This window comes from Rutidosis leptorrhynchoides, chromosome 7 (genome assembly GCF_046630445.1).
Source record: "Rutidosis leptorrhynchoides isolate AG116_Rl617_1_P2 chromosome 7, CSIRO_AGI_Rlap_v1, whole genome shotgun sequence".
NCBI lineage: Eukaryota > Viridiplantae > Streptophyta > Magnoliopsida > Asterales > Asteraceae > Rutidosis > Rutidosis leptorrhynchoides.
The window spans coordinates 332,436,205-332,453,120 of record NC_092339.1 but is presented as its reverse complement, the minus strand read 5'-3'; the positions used below and the strand labels follow the sequence as shown (position 1 = coordinate 332,453,120).

Here is a 16,916-nt window from a genome sequence, read left to right as displayed (position 1 = left end):
TGTTCCATAGTAAAGTATTCCATGTGTACGTTAATAAATGACTAATCTGTTATGTTTACTTGAATCAGATATTGTAATAATAAATATGACGAGTTCAAACATATAACCACGAATATACTAGTCTTAGATTTTAGAAAACTAAATATTAGAAATAGTTGAAACTTGAAAGGATTGATATATCTAAGCGTCTTGGCAATTCTCTTTGAGTCTTTGACATAAGAAACAACTATAATCATTGACTTACATGCTTTGCATATATGGGTCAAAGGATAAGGACTTGTTGGCTAACCGGGTTATCGCGTGACCGTTTCTGTCCAATTTTCTCGACCATCCCAAATTATGCAGCTTGTGAGGTTTGAACCTGAGACCTCTTGTGAGGATATAACGGCCCTAACCAATAGACCTTCTTAGGATGATTTTTACATTTGGAAGGGTGCGCTGGGCTAAGGCAGTAGTGCAACAAGAAGGCGACACATGAAGAGCCCCATTGGCAAGCTAGTGTAATGGGCTTTCCCCATAAAAAAATAAGATTAATATTGTGTGCCGAAGGCCCACATATTAAATATTAAACTGATAAGATAGATACTACACTTGATATTTGAATTTATCATATAAATGTTGTATTCGATGCCTTATACTGGAATTCGATAACTGACATGATATATGCCCATATGGTAATGTTGTAGTTAAGAGATGGCTTGCTTAATGCTCATAAGTCAAAGAGTGGACTATCCTTCTAATGGGAGGTAAGATTTCCGAATTAAGATACAATTATAATATTTTAATTAAAATAGTTTTTGGATACCGTGGTTGGACTTTTAATTGGATGTTTTTTTTTTATGCAACTCCTTTAGATAAAGGGAAATTATTTTGTAGTTGTTTTACTAGAATAGAAACATTTTGTAGACTAAATTGTATTAATTGTTGGGCATGTCTTAAGTCTCTATTTGGATCCACTTTCTCAATATAGCCCACATAAGAATAACTCGCGGCATTGATTCGTCGGCCCAACATACATGATTTTAGGGTTAAATATATGTAAACATATTTAGTTTGATGTTCTTATTAGGTTTTGTTGTGTGCAGCGGTTTTTTAGAACAAAGGTTCTTAAGGTAATCTATATCTTTTGTGCCAATCAATTCTACAGTTCTTTGTATTTTATATATATAGATGCATAGATGTTTGTTTTTTTAAACAATTTATGTTTGCTTGATCGCAATGTGGGGTGTTAATGGTGCTGATTAAGACATTTAGACTGCTTTTTGTATTATTATATGTGTCGTTTTTGCTTAACTTCGACCCCAATGCAAATCTCTTCTGACTTTTTGTTTACGGTTATTTGATTGCAAGATCTTCTTTGCGGCCTATTAAAATCTTGTATAAATGTTAAATCTTGTTTCTTTAATGTGTTAGTTTATATCTTTACCTTAATCGTTACGTTAAACAATAGATCTCGAATGATTCAGATTTTTAGAAGAACATGCACTTTTAGTGATGTCTGTTTGTGATCAGAAGGAAATATAATATTTGAAACGCTCGAGATCTATCGTCTATGCTATATCTTAAATCCTAGAAAAGCTAAACAATACCTTTGAAAATTCTTTGCATAAAAATTACTTTTGTTAACCTTCTTAATAATAAGGATTAAAAAATCAAACTGAGATCTACTTTATGTATTGCAATGTTTTTTATTATAAAATAAGTAAATAACAGTTTCCTTTCTGTACTTTATAAATTTTCCATACTTTATAAATGATCGTTGTGAAAGGGATGTGTTTTTAATTGTATTGCATTTACTTTTTGTAATCAGTCTCTGTTTAGATTAGACTAGAAACAAGTGCAGAATGTACATCATTTGCTCTTTCTTTGTTATTTATGGTTTTATGTTTCTCTGTTTATTTCTTCTGTTTTATTTATTTGTTGTTGGGAGCAAACATAAAACATGTTTGTCAATATACCTGGCAAACGGGTCAGGCCGGGTAGGTTTGGGTAACGGGTCAAAATGGTTATGGGTTGAAATGGGTCATGGGTCAAACGGGTCAAATTTTTAAACGGGGTCAAATGGGTCAGTTTTGTTTGGTTTGGGTAACGGGTCACTGGTCAAATGGGTCAAAAGGGTCCAGATTTTAGAGTATGGGTCTCAATTGCCAGTCACATCCAATATACAAGTGGGTGTTAACGTAAGGCGTTTGATAGACAAATTACACACACCACTACTAAATAGAAGAAAGTTAGGAATTAAAGAATCACTGATCATCTTTAACAATCTTATAATCCATCTTGCTTTCTTTTAAACACTCATTTAATATACGATTCTTTTATTTTGTGTTTCGAGGATCGCGACCTTTATGTATTGATCTCTGTTACCCAACTATACATATGGACCTTTTTGTATATAATTACTTAAGTGCCCCTTATTATTATATAATTACTTTAGTATCATAGTATGCCCCTAATTATGTATACTAATTTTTCCCTTGAAAAATTTGTGCACCTCAATATGTTAGTTTGAGTCAAACGGGTAAATGGATAATGTTTTCCTTGTTGAGGCTAAGGGGTAAGCATGTATCAAATTTTTTGAGTCACTCGGTATCTAATATACTAAGAGCTTATCTCCCTTACTTCATGGTGATTATGATATATACGATTAGTATGATTTTCATGAATATTATACAATAAAGAACTTTGATATGTGCGTATAGCTCACTGTTACTGATCCAATGTTTTGAAGTCATATTCTAAAGTAGACAATACGAAGGATATCATTATATAAGTAAATTTAAATAGAACCATGTCAAATATGTACACTTGAATGCAATAATTATAGCAATTGCTCACAAAATGTGGGTTGATGTCTTTAGGTGCTTGTTGACTGTTGATTTCATGGGATTTAAGCAACCGAGTTTACGTAGCAGCTATGCCAACCCATCTTCACATCTGGTATCCTTACTTTTATTTTTTACGGAGTAATTAATAAAAAACAAACCAATGTTCGGTATAGAACTAATACATGATTGGTTAAAAAACAAGTCAAAGGTCATTTTCAAAAGTTTAAACTTTTTTACAATTATAGGAACCCAATGATATATTAGTTCTATAGCTATCTAGTATGAGGATTCTAATATATATATATATATATATATATATATATATATATATATATATATATATATATATATATATATATATTGTATGTGAATGGATCCAGAGAAAACTAATGGTGGGAGAGCCCCCATAGGACCCACATATTAACCTCAATCTGCACACATAATGACCTCGATCTCCACTTGGGCTCAATCTGCACACAGATTGAGTTTAGTCTGTGAGTTATCTGGGTTCTCTCCTACCCTTGGTTCTCTCTGGATCCTCACCCAATATATATATATATATATATATATATATATATATATATATATATATATGTATATATATATATATATACATATATATACACACACACACACACACACACATGTATATAACGTGGCACAGTCAGTGTCACGTGTCACGTGTCAGTTTGTGTGGCTCGGCGGACCGACACGTAGGCACATCCTGACATGTAGCCGTGACATGTAGCCGTGGCAACATACTGACAACGTAGGCATAGTCCGACACATTATATACACATTATATAAATTTTTCATTTAATTTTAAAAAATGAAAAATTAAATTTTTTGTCTTTTACACAGTATATAAGACCGGCAGTGGTTCTCTAGGTTCACTCCAAAAAAAAGTTCTCTCTGGATCCTTATGTATGCATAGAACATTAACCCATGCCATAATAACGTCTTCACAGGGTGACCGACGACAGAAAAGAATGCTGGGAGTGGGATCAAATGGAGATCCAAATTTGCGCCAGGTATCACACGCTTTCTTCACTCCACTCAAAGACGTTTTTTTTAGCTACTTATTTTAGTAAATTTGGCATCTTCACTCATTTCTTTAAGCCAATTAATATTTATGAATAAAAAAGTAAATAATGCAATAACCATGTCTTCACAGTATGTGCGACGACCGAGAAGACAACCGAGGACGCGATCGCTTAATGAGTTGATTAGGGATAGCGAACCAAGATTGCGGACTCAGGTAAAACTCACTTTCTTCAGTTTAATTATAGTTTGCACACACAAATATTTATTTTATGATTGTCATTTACGTATTATTATATGTGCATACACATGGCACACTTTTGAAGAAAGGCATGTGCAAACAGTTAACGATTTGATTGAGTTTTCCAAACGAAACATTGTGATTACAGCTCAAATTGTATCGTTGAAGGTATGTTATGCTAGCTTCTATCACCATATATATGTCTCATTATCTTAAATGCTTTATGGGTGATCGGTATGAAAGATAGTTTCTTTTGTCTGTTTGTATCATTTTCATTATGGGTTGTTAGTATTCGAATAATCCCGTTATTCGAACTAAGTTGAGTTTGAATAACTGGAATCGAGAATTGTCTATTTAGTGTTGAATAAGCATTGTACCTAAATCGATTAACGAATAGGTCTATAAATTATTCTTGATTTGAATCACATAGTGTATATTTTATTATTTAAATATTAAAAATAAACTTACCCTTGAGCAGCCATTGTAAGAAATCCTTGCTATTGACCATTTGAATTAGGTTTGTTTTCCGTATATACTAAATTGTGTAATTGGGTTTAACCGAATTTGAGATTTTGCATTTGATTCGTTATTTCGATTTTTTTTTCTCAAAGTGAATTTGTTTTTTTGAATTTTTCAAAAAAAAAAAAAAAATAAATAATCCTAAGCTTGACACATTGAACACCCCGATGTTGAATTTGTTATTTGATGCCCACCGAATTCTTGATTGGATACAAATTCATCCCTTTTACGCCAGCTAACCTTGATTTACTTAAACTTTTTTATTTTTAAAAATTAGTTCCAGAAGGTCATTTCTTCCCATTTCTTAAAAGTTACGAATTATCACCTGAAACACTTAGACCCGTCTCATGACCACCTACTGTTCCCTAATTGTTTGACTAATAATTGTTTTTATATGAAAAGCAAGCATCTCTTATGTGATACTTAATGTATTAAAGTTGGTATGTGATTGAAAATTGGATATTTCTAATGTCTACGAGGGAGGTTACAAATTATAAAAACTAAATTAAAATGAATACTTAGTAAATATTACGTAGTAATATTCATTAGGGGATTAATTACATTTGCATCGCCTGCTTGCTGAAAGCACAAATAAAATGGCAGAACAGATTAATGAAGTTAGTGTGAATTGAAGGATCTTTATATTATATATTACTCCGTAATAGGTACCAAGCCAAAGCGCTTAATCTGGAGGACAGTTGATTAAAGGGTCTAAAATATTCTATGGGATTCTTAGAATATAGAAACAGAAATGACTTCATTATATATATATATATATATATATATATATATATATATAAAGCGCTAAGGGGGGTGTTGGGATAAGGGGATAAGTGATTTTGTGATTTTCATATCTTTAGTTCTACACTTCTACTGCTTTGATTAAAAAGAAAAATTCTTGTATCAATTTTCATTGTGTAGATTCAGGAAAAAAATATTTTTTTAATGGCTTGTTAATATACATCTGGTGTATGTTAACAGTTGTTCATACACCAGATGCATGATAACAAAAAAATTGAGAAAAAATGACTTTTGATTAATGAAAAACAGTGTTTAGGGTTTAGAAATTAGGGTTTAGGGTTTATATTTAGGGTTTAAAATGAGTTTTTTAATACCAGCGGTTTAGAGTTTAGGGGTTAAGGTTTAGGGTTTTGGGTTTAGGGACTAAACCCAAAACACTAAAACTAAACCCTAAACCCTAACCTCTAAACCCTAAACTCTTAATCTGGCTAAGTTAAAAAAAAAAAAAAAACCTCAAAACAGGTTAAACATACATCAGATGTAGGATAAGTTGCTTTCAAAAAAAAAAAAACTTTTTTTTTGAATCTACACAATGAATACTATTTCCAGAAATTTTTATTTTGTTAAATTGGAGCTGTAGAACTAAATATATAAAAAAAACAAAATCACTTATCCCTTATCCCCAAATTAATGCTTATCCCTTGATCTCTCCCATATATATATATATATATAGAGAGAGAGAGAGAGAATATATTACTTCGTTATGTAATTAATACAATAATTTTGTCTTCACAGGTTGAGCGAGAACGGGTAGAAGAACAGTGTTTACAATGTGTTAGAGATCCCAGATTGCGACATCAGGTACCATTTACTTTCTTATATATTTATTTATAGGGATCAAGGGGGAATTATCAAAAGGCAACTGGTCTGGCGGTATCGAGGTGCCCCAATCATGGGTTCAAGTCATGGTGTGAACATTATATATATATTCGTGTAAAAAATTGTGTTAGGTGTGTGCATTTGCCTTTTGGAAAAAAAGAAGAATTCATTTAGGTAGGTTAACATTCAAAGCATCGTTTTGAATTTTGATCAACATTTCATTCAATTTCACTTTTTTATTTTTACATTTGCATTGATTTTGATATACGGAGTTATATTCACCATGTTACCGCTTCCCCCTTCCCTCCAAAATATACTTTTAATTTACGAACATTTTCACATGCGTGTATATTGAATCATCCATAAATGTTGATGTAGAGTAAGAATAAACATAAAATAGTTTGAAAAAACTTATATTTTTTTACTTATATAATCAAATATATAGTTTCCCATTCACATGTGCATATTTGTTTGTGTAACATGTGAATACTTTATATAATTAACAATTTAACATATAATTTGTGGTAATAAACATATGTTTGTAATGATATAAACATTAATTAACATTTTCATGTAATTTGTTGCATTTTAATGCATAAAAACTATGAGATCAAAAGGTTCTCGCCCTTTTTTTGGTTCTCGTTTGAACCTGCATATATATATATATATATATATATATATATATATATATATATATATATATATATATATATATATATATATATATATATATAGTGGATCAATTTAGGGATAAGCACTAAATGGGGTACAAACTGTATAAGTAAATATGGGCCTCACATTTTAGAAATTCCAATTTGATACTAAAAAACACGGAGGGGCATTTTGGTCATTTTCATAATTTAATTTCCTGTGACTTTTTTCAGCAGCAATAAAAAATACACCCAATCCCAAAAATTCACACTTTACGTATTTTCTTCTAAAATAATGACTTCAACCACCACCACCACAGCCACCGTAAACACCGTCACCGCCACTGCCACCGCCACTGCCATGAACCGCCGCACCTACTGGTGTCACGACTGCGATGAGCATCTCTCTCATCCCTACTGTTATAGAAGGTATTAATTCTGTTACGGTTACAGCATCATCACTTGAAATCGATCCGGTTCTTATTTGTGATCTCTATCATGTTCTTCAATTAAACCTAAATTCAAGTCAAAAACTGTATAATTCATCTGACTATGTCATCAGAGATCGAGGTCGTTGAAGAATCTATCGATCGTGATGCTGCCACAGGTAATGATAACGGTAACGGTAACGGAACGATAGACGGAGCAGTAGATGAAGCTAGTTTGAGAGATGATGTATACAGTGCAGCAGCATATGGTGATTTAGAAAAGCTTCAGCGATTGGTTGAATCAGAAGGTTGCTCTGTTTCTCAACCCGATAACTTAGGTTATTACGCCTTGCAATTGGCGACTCTTAATAACCGAGCTGCTGCTGCTCAATATATTATTCAGGTTTTTTTTTTATCTATATCTAATCTATACATATATAGGCTGGTTCTATATTGTTAACTGTATTGGACTGATTGTGATATTTATGATGAACATTGATGAGTTAAAAATGGTTGTTCGAATTAGAATTTAGGATGAAACCTGTTTGATTGTTGATGTGTGGATTTAACTTAGAAATAAGAAGCATCTTTTCGTGTGCAATGACACTTAGGGGTTATGGATTGAAGTTCGAGACGACTAAAAGGTTAATCATATAAATGTTACTACTTGTAACTTATAAATGGAGGATTTGGTACAGGTTACGAGTGTCATTGATTTGTTAAATATAATAACAGCTAACGGTAAATGATCACCTCAGCTGAGATGATATAAAGTATGAGTTCCGAATCACAACACGTCATGTTATAAAGAGGGAAATGTGTTCTTTTTTACTTGATTGGTTGTTGATGATTCCGTTTTATAACTGTTATATCTTTGAGTTGGTGAAACTTCTGAAAATATACCGGATGCATCTTTAAGATTAGTGGACTGTGGTAGTAATGTTTGATAGTATCAATGCTCTCATTTGATTATTTGAAGTATCACAGTGTTTGCTTTAATTCGTATTAGATATCTTTCAATTGAAACAACTTGGATATGAAAGTACTTTTTAGATTAGTTGCAAACTTGGATATGAAAGTACTTTTAAATATACTTCACAAAGGATTTATTATGATGATATCACTTTTTATAGCTATAAATGTTTCAATGTATGTATTTGGCCTTGTATTAGGACACTTTGAAGAGAAGGAACCAGAAAATGAGTCCTGGAATATTGATAAGGCTCGCGATAGCTGCTGGACTGATTGGTATAATACCTTGCAAGAATTTATCTTGACTTTGATTTATAAAATTGATAATACTTTGATAAGTCAAAGTATGATAGTTGTTGATTTAGTGTTAAAAAAAGACTTAGGAGCTAAGCCTTGAGTATGATAAAGGAGTCCACTGATCAATATTACTACAATTATAAAAGTTTATATGTTTTTGCTGTTCAACTTATGTATTTAAGCATAGTGGATACGTTTGTGAAACCTTTTGCAATCACATGATATGTTGCAGGAAAAAATGAAAAGCATCGAGGCACAGCTAAATGCAGCTGTTCAGTTCAGTGAGAATAAGTCCCAAATCAGCACCGATTCGGCAGTAGAAGGAATAGCGTCTGCAGCTGTCACCAAGAAACTTGAAGAATAACTCCTGAAATGTGATGCACTAATCGAGGTATGCTACTTTTGTAGTTACGGGAACACCCAAGATTGTCTTTGACTGATCTTGACTGAGTTTTGACCTAGTTTATCCAATGTTGACTGATTTTTCGAATAATCCGGAGTTTTGACCGATTTTTCAAGTAACCCTGAGTTTTGGCCACGTTTGACCAAGTTTGACCGTGTTTGACCAACTTACTATTTATTTGGGTTGTAAAAATTTACAGAGGTTGCATGAAGAAAATGAGAAGCTTTTTGAGAGATTGACTGAGAAGGCTTCTTCAGTTGGAAGTCAACAGGTATATTAACTTTTTTGACCAAAAATTATGCACAAAACATTATTTCGAATTTCTCACTCATTTTTTTACTCAGGCATTAGCAGCACCACCCAAAAATCTAATTCAGGCCCATGATCTTGGAAGGTGAAATCATTATATTAATTGAGAATAATAAATAATATTACTACGTAATATTACTGTAATCAATCTCATCGTTATTTTTGCTCTATTTTCTTACAGTAATAATAAAGACCGTACAATGGATGTTTTACCTTTATCCAATGAAAAAAAGAACGATGGTACTCTAGCTTTAGTCAAACCAGGTCAAGATAAGTCAAAGTCACCTCAATATTCCAGCAGCTATCATTCATCACCTCCAGAGTCACCTCAAAGTCCCCTGAATGATAAAATTGGAATATTCATCACCTTCTTTTTTATCATTCATCACCTCCTTTTTTGTCATTCATCACCTCCTTTTTTGTCATTGATCTTGTTTTTTTTTATTATCATTCTTCACCTAATTTTTTTGTAAATCTTTTATCATTCATTATATCTTTTTTTATCGTTCATTAAATCTTTTTTAATCATTCATTAAATTTTTTTTTATCATTGACCTCCTTTTTATCATTCATCAACTAATTTTTATCATTCATCACCTTCTTTTTTTATCATTCATTACCTCATTTTTATCATTCATCACCACATTTTTATCATTCATCTTCATTTTTATCATTCATCACGTTATTTTGTCATTCTTCACTTATCATTCATCAGCTATCTTTATCATTCACTGGGTATTTTTATCATTCATCTGATACTTTTATCATTCATCAGGTACTTTTTATCATTTATCACGTTCTTTTATCATTCATCATTTATATTCATCAACTACTTTTATCATTCATTTGGTATTATTATCAATTATCAGTTATTTTGATGAATGATAAATACTTGATGAATGATACTGTTTTTTGATAAATGAGAAATTTTTGATGAATGATAGCATTATGATGAATGATAACCGTATTCTGATAAAAGATAAGTGTTTTTTATATGAATGACAACAATTAGATGAATGGTAATTGTTTGATAATTGGGCATTTGGTCTAGTGGTATGATTCTCGCTTTCGGTGCGGGAGGTCCCGAGTTCGATTCTCGGAATGCCCTATTCTTCTATATAAAACTAATCATATTATATCAACTATTTGAAATTCCTCTACTTTTGTAACTCTATTAAAATGTTTGATGATATAAAATATTTTAATGCAAGATAATCATTTTGTGATTAATGGTTATTGTTTTCTTATGAATGAAAACCGATTTTTAAAAAATGATAACTATTTGATGAATGATAATTGTTTTTCGATGAATGTTAAATGTTTTCTATGAATTATAATTTTTTTTCGATGAATGATAATTTTTTTCGATGAATGATACATATTTTTCGATGAATGATAAATATTTTTTGATGAATGATATATGCTATTCGATGAATGATAAAAGTTTTTCGATGAATGATAAATGTTTGATGAGTGATAAATATTTTTCGATTAATGATAATTGTCCGATAATAATTGTTTTTTGGTGATTGATAAATGTTTTTCGATGAATGATAAACGTTTTTCTGATGGTTGGTAGTGGTGGTTGGTTGTGGTGGGTGGTGGTGGGTGGTGGTCGGTGGTGGTTGGTGGTGGTGGTTGTGATGGTTGGTGGTGGTTAGTGCTGGGTGGTGGTAGGTGGTGGTCGTGGTGGTGGGTGGCGGTGGTTGGTGGTGTTGATTGATGGTGGTGGTTAGTGATGGTGGGTGGTGGGTGATGGTGGTGGCGGTGGTACTTGGATAATTTTTTCTAATAAATGATAAATGTTTGATGAATGATAATTGTCTGATGAAATGATAACTATTTGATGAATGATAATTGTTTTCCGATGAATGTTAAATGTTTTTCGATGAATGATAATTATTTTTCAATGAATGATAATTATTTTTTGATGAATGATAAATGTTTTTCGATGAATGATAAACGTTTTTCGATGAATGATAAATGTTTGATGAATGATAAATATTTTTCGATGAATGATAATTGTTTGATTATAATTGTTTTTTGACGAATGATAAATATTTTTCGATATGATGATTGGTGGTGGTTGGGGTGGTTGGTGGTGGTGGTTAGTTGTGGTGGTTAGTGGGTGGCGGTGGTGGTTGTGATGGTTGGTGGTGGTGGGTGGTGGTGGTTGGTGGTGGTACGTGGTTGGTGGTGGTGGGTGGTGGTCGTGATGGTGATTGGAGGTGGTTGGTGGTGTTGATTAATGGTGCTGGTTAGTGATGGTGGTGGTTGCTGGTGGTGGTGGTTGGAGGTGAAGGGGTGGTGGTGGTGGTTGATGGTGGTGGGTGGGTGGTGGTGGTTGGTGGTGGTGGTTGGTATTATTGGTGGTGGTTGGTGGTGGGTGGTTGGTGGTGGTGGTTGGTGGGGGTTGGTGGTGGTCGGTGGTGGGTGGTGGTGGTGGGTGGTGGTGGTGGTTGATGGTGGCAGGTGGTGGAGGTGGGGGTGGTGGTGTGGTTGGTGGTGGGTGGTGGTGGTGGTTGGTGGTGGTGGTGGGTGGTGTGGTTGGTGGTGGTGGTAGTGGTGGGTGGTGGTGGTAGATGATGGTGGGTGGTGGTGGTGTTGGTTGGTGATGGTGGTGGGTGGTTGGTGGGGGTTGGTGGTGGTAGGTGGTGGTGGGTGGTGGTGGGTGGTGGTGGTGTTGGTTGGTGGTGGTGGTGGGTAGTTGGTCGTTGGTGGGGGTTGGTGGTGGTGGGTGGTGGTGGGTGGTGGTGGTGGTGGTGGTAGATGGTGGTGGGTGGTGGTGGTGTTGGTTGGTGGTGGTGGTGGTGGTAGGTGGTGGTGGTGGTTGGTGGTGGGTGGTGGCGGTGGGTGGTGGTGGGTAGTGAGTGGTGGTGCTGGGTGGTGGTGGTGGTAGTTGATGGTGGTAGGTGGTAGGTGGTGGGGGTGGTGGTGGTGGGTGGTGGTGGTGGTGGTAGATGGTGGTGGGTGGTGGTGGTGTTGGTGTTGGTTGGTGGTGGTGGGTGGTTGGTGGGGGTTAGTGGTGGTAGGTGGTGGTGGGTGGTGGTGGTGTTGGTTGGTGTTGGTGGTGGGTAGTTGGTGGTTGGTGGGGGTTGGTGGTGGGTGGTGGTGGTGGTAGATGGTGGTGGGTGGTGGTGGTGTTGGTGGTGGTGGTTGGTGGTCAGTGGTGGTGGTTGGTTGAGGTGGTGGTTGGTGGTGGTGCGTGGTGGTTGGTGGTGGTGGGTGGTGGTGGGGGGTGGTGGGTGGTGGTGGTAGTGGGGGGTGGTCGTTGTGGTGGTGGGTCGTTGTGGTGGTTGGTGGTGGTAGGTGGTGGTGGTTGGTGGTGGTGGGTGGTGGTGGTGGTGGTGGTGGGTGGTGGGTGGTGAGTGTAGTGGGTGGTGGTGGTGGGTGGTGGTGGTGGTAGGTGGTTGGTGGGGGTTGGTGGTGGTAGGTGGTGGTGTTGGTTGGTGGTAGTGGTGGGTGGTTGGTGGTTGGTGGGGGTTAGTGGTGGTAGGTGGTGGTAGATGGTGGTGGTGGGTGGTGGTGTTGGTTGGTGGTGGTGGTGGTGGTGGTGGTGAGTGGTGGTGGTGGTTGGTGGTGGGTGGTGGTGGGGGTGGTGGTGGTTGGTGGTGGTGATTGGTGGTGGTGGGTGGTGGTGGTTGGTGGAGGTGGTGGTGGTGGTGTTGGTTGGTGGTGGTGGGTGGTTGGTGGTTGGTGGGGGTTGGTGGTGGTAGGTGGTGGTAGATGGTGGTGGTGGGTGGTGGTGTTGGTTGGTGGTGGTGGTGGTGGTGGGTGGTGGTGGTTGGTGGTGGTGATTGGTGGTGGTGGGTGGTGGTGGTTGGTGGAGGTGGTGGTGGTGGTGTTGGTTGGTGGTGGTGGGTGGTCGGTGGTTGGTGGGGGTTGGTGGTGGTTGGTGGTGGGTGGTTGGTGGGTGGTGGGTGGGTGGTGGTGGTGGGTGGTGGTGGTTGGTGATGGGTGGGGGTGGCGGTTGGTAGTGGTGGTGGTGATGAAGGTGGTTGATAATATGTTAATTTTTGTACAATTAATTTTTATTAATTATAATTATTAAAATGACCTTTTTACCATTCTATGCATTTTAAGCTAAATTGAAATTTTATGATATTTTGTGTTCCATATTTGCTTATCCAGTTTGTACTCATTTTAAGCTTAGCTACGGATCGTGCCCATATATATATATATATATATATATATATATATATATATATATATATATATATATAATCAAGAGGGAAGCACTTTTTTAGGGAGAAGTAAATTTTTTTCGTCTTTTTCGAATTTTTTTTTCATACATCAAGTTTATGTGAAAATATGAACATTTAAAAAAGATACTTTGTGATGATTGTTACTGTATTATTTAGGCGGGAAAACGATTGACAAAATAATTGATAACATTCATCATGAGTAATGTTATTCCTAATAATATTTTTGGAACGTTGTTTTCTTTCATTTATTTTAAATTTTTTTCAAAATTTAGTCCCATTTAAAGTTTAGGGTTTAGTCCCTAAACTCTAAACCACTCGTGTTAAAAATTCAATCTAAACCCCAAGTTCTAAACCCTAAACCCTAATTTCGAAAACCTAATAGCTAAACCCTAATTTTTAACCCCCTAATTACTAAACCCTAAATACTAAACCCTAACTTTTAAACCCAAAAAACCTCAGAAGCATAATATTACACATGATGCATGTTTTCATTTTTCTCTTCGAGCGTTTTCCCGCCAAAATAATAAAATTCATCACAAAGTGTCTTTTTTAAATGTTCATATTTTCATGTGATCTTGATGCTTGAGAAAAAAAAATTTCAGAAAAAAACGAAAAAAAATTACTTCTCCCAAAAAAGTACTCCCCTCTTGATTAAATCTCTCTCTCTCTCTCTCTATATATATATATATATATATATATATATATATATATATATATATATATATATATATATATATATATATATATATATATATATATATATATATATATATATATATATATATTGATGATGTGCGGAGCCCATCGGGCCAAGTAATTGGGCTTGGTCCATGGGCCGCGGTCAAGTCTTCCTCCTAAACCCTAATTCCCTCTTATAAATAGAGGGGTAGTCTAAGCAATTAGGGTACCCAACGGGGACACATTCTCACTAGGGTTTTTACCTACCACCCTTGGTAGGGTTTTTCCCTTCGCCGCCAATCGGAGCGCCGTCCATCGGCCGGCGGTCAGCCCTTAGCCACCCTCCCGAGATCATCATCTCGGCTAGGGTTATCACGGTAACCGGACCGGAGGTTAACACCGCTGAACTAATAAAACTCTTCTCTATTACACTCAAGCGTGTTTCTATCCTAGGCGGAAATATGCTTGATCATATATATATATATATATAGTGGTAGGATCAAGAGGGAAGTAACCAAGCGGGAGGAAGCAAATTTTTTTTTTCCGTTTTTTGAAAAAACTTTGTTCACGAACATTATAGATTGGATGAAAATATGAACATTTAGTAGAGACACTTTGTGATAAATGTTTTTAGTTTGGTGGGAAAACGCTCGAAGAATTAATATATAACAATTATCGTGTTTTTCGAGCATATGTTGAAGTTTTAGCTATTGGGGTTTAGATATTAGGGTTTATAGGGTTTAGATATTAGGGTTTATAGGGTTTAAATCCAAAACATTCAAGATAATATTGTTCGTGAAGAATGTGAACGTTTTTTTTCTTCATGTTTTGTGAAGTAAAATTTAGCCCGATTTAGAGTTTATGGTTTTGGGTTTTGGGTTTAGGGTTTGGTGTTTTGGATTTATTCCATAAACTCAAAACACTAAACCCTAAACTCTAAACCGTTCGTGTTAAAAACTCAATCTAAATCCTAAATCTAAACCCTAAACCCTAAATTTCTAAACCCTAATATCTAAACCCTAATATCTAAAACCTCAACATACGCTCGAAAAATACGATAATTGTTATATATGACTTCTTCGAGCGTTTTCCCGCCAAAATAAAAACATTTATCACAAAGTGTCTTTATTAAATGTTCATATTTTCATCCAATATGTAATGTTCGTGAACAAAGTTTTTTCAAAAAACGAAAAAAAAAAAATTTGCTTCCCCCCGCTTCCCCCGATTGGTTACTTCCCCCTTGATCCTACCAATATATATATATATATATATATATATATATATATATATATATATATATATATATATATATATATATATATATATATATATACACACACAAGTATACGGAGTTATACTTGTAGCCAAATCTTTACTCTTTCTTATATGTATGATAATTTAAAACCATTTACATATCCAGGAGTATCAGCTTAACTTTGATAGGACAAAATTTGAAGAGGTGTTGCGCAACAAGTCCTTTGTACCCCCATGGCAGGTTGAGCTTCTACAGCTACATGAAAAGTTAGATGTAATAACGCTTGCTCTCAGGTTGCTCGAACATGAAAAGAAGACCAACTTCGAGAAATCCAGAGTCGCAATGTTGTTTGACAATGTGTCTCAGTCTTTATCAATCTGATTGTTCGGTACAAGTTATTATAACTTCGACTTGAAATTTTTTGTAAGGGAACCTAGGGTACGTTGTCGACCATAATAAGTTGTGTATGAACTATGAAGTTAGTTTCTAATAAGTTGTGTACCCAACTTGCCATTTTGTCACCTCTACTTGCTAAAAAGAAAGCTAAATACTATAAAATGCCTCACTGGTTATGAGTTGATCTTAATGTTTTACCTTGTTCTTCCTTGGTAGCCAAAAGATGTTAGTGTAACTATTTTTGTTAACAAAGTTCTTCCTTGGTAGCCAAAAGATGTTAGTGTAACTATTTTTGTTAACAAAGTTAAGTATTCATTAATAAATATGTTTTTTTATTTGTTGTAAAATTTTACTTTTAAAACATAAATGGTTATATATGCTTCTATTTATGTTAAGTTAAAGTTTTTTTTTATTTTATTAATTTATAGTTAAATTGGGTTTAATTTGTTTCAAACATAATTCAAGTATCTTAAATGTTTATTACACAGCTTTGCCTCTCCAAATTTTAATGATCAACCGCCTCAGATTTAAGGATTCTGCAAACTTCGCTTTGTAGTTGTACCTAAATGATGCATTTTCGTTAGAAGTGTCAAAGTTAGTTGGTTAACTGACGTCCAGAGTGCGTGATCATATTATTTATTACTCCGTACAACTTGCGATATTTAATGTCGATGCAGTGGCGATTGTAGGTTATGATCCGTGGGGTCACAGGACACCACTAGTTTGAAATTTTTTAGTAGAAAATACCTTTTAAATTGTACATGACACCACCAAATTTAACTGTATGACCCCGTATATTTTTTAAATTTATAATTATTCTTTTAAGATGTATAAGACATGACTATATTTAACTACTCGGACTCTATGTATTTTCCAAATTTGTAGTTTTTTAAAGGTAAATGACCACTTAAATAGTATTCAAATATAATTAGTACTGAAAAGAATTTTCAGGACCCCATTGAATATTGCCTCTAGAATCGCCAGTGTGTTGGATGTTTATAAAACATTGAGCACTTGACTTGAAATTATGATCTGCCTCTCCAAATTATATACACAAGTAATTGGGCCAGCTCG

General features: G+C 34.9%; 1 protein-coding gene and 2 non-coding genes across 4 annotated transcripts; 2 read left to right on the top strand and 1 right to left on the bottom strand.

Moving 5' to 3' along the window:
* Window positions 1-226: 226 nt before the first annotated feature.
* Window positions 227-15,879, top strand: LOC139858721 (uncharacterized). 2 transcript variants are annotated; one of them, XM_071847557.1, is made up of 8 exons: window positions 227-746; window positions 1,086-1,112; window positions 2,862-2,940; window positions 3,797-3,859; window positions 4,003-4,086; window positions 4,186-4,278; window positions 6,166-6,231; window positions 15,612-15,879. In XM_071847557.1, exons 1-8 carry the CDS (start codon window positions 694-696, stop codon window positions 15,825-15,827), a joined length of 681 nt encoding a protein of 226 aa, XP_071703658.1. In that variant the 5' UTR covers window positions 227-693; the 3' UTR covers window positions 15,828-15,879. The 2 variants fall into 2 exon arrangements, with proteins under 2 accessions (XP_071703658.1, XP_071703659.1); XM_071847558.1 differs by lacking the exon at window positions 1,086-1,112.
* Window positions 429-620, bottom strand: LOC139860796 (U2 spliceosomal RNA). Its single transcript, XR_011763413.1, has one exon. It is a non-coding gene; the product is annotated as a U2 spliceosomal RNA (small nuclear RNA).
* On the top strand, window positions 10,345-10,416 carry TRNAR-UCG (transfer RNA arginine (anticodon UCG)). Its single transcript has one exon. It is a non-coding gene; the product is annotated as a tRNA-Arg (tRNA).
* Window positions 15,880-16,916: the final 1,037 nt, after the last annotated feature.

What these genes read in the sequence shown, in the direction of transcription:
- LOC139858721 (XM_071847557.1), top strand. Translation starts at nt 694, where the DNA reads ATGGCTTGCTTAATGCTCATAAGTCAAAGAGTGGACTATCCTTCTAAT. An exon ending in GACTATCCTTCTAATGGGAG is followed by an intron (nt 747 to 1,085) that starts GTAAGATTTCCG and finishes TGTTGTGTGCAG; the next exon opens with CGGTTTTTTAGAACAAAGGT. An exon ending in CTCAAATTGTATCGTTGAAG is followed by an intron (nt 4,279 to 6,165) that starts GTATGTTATGCT and finishes TTGTCTTCACAG; the next exon opens with GTTGAGCGAGAACGGGTAGA.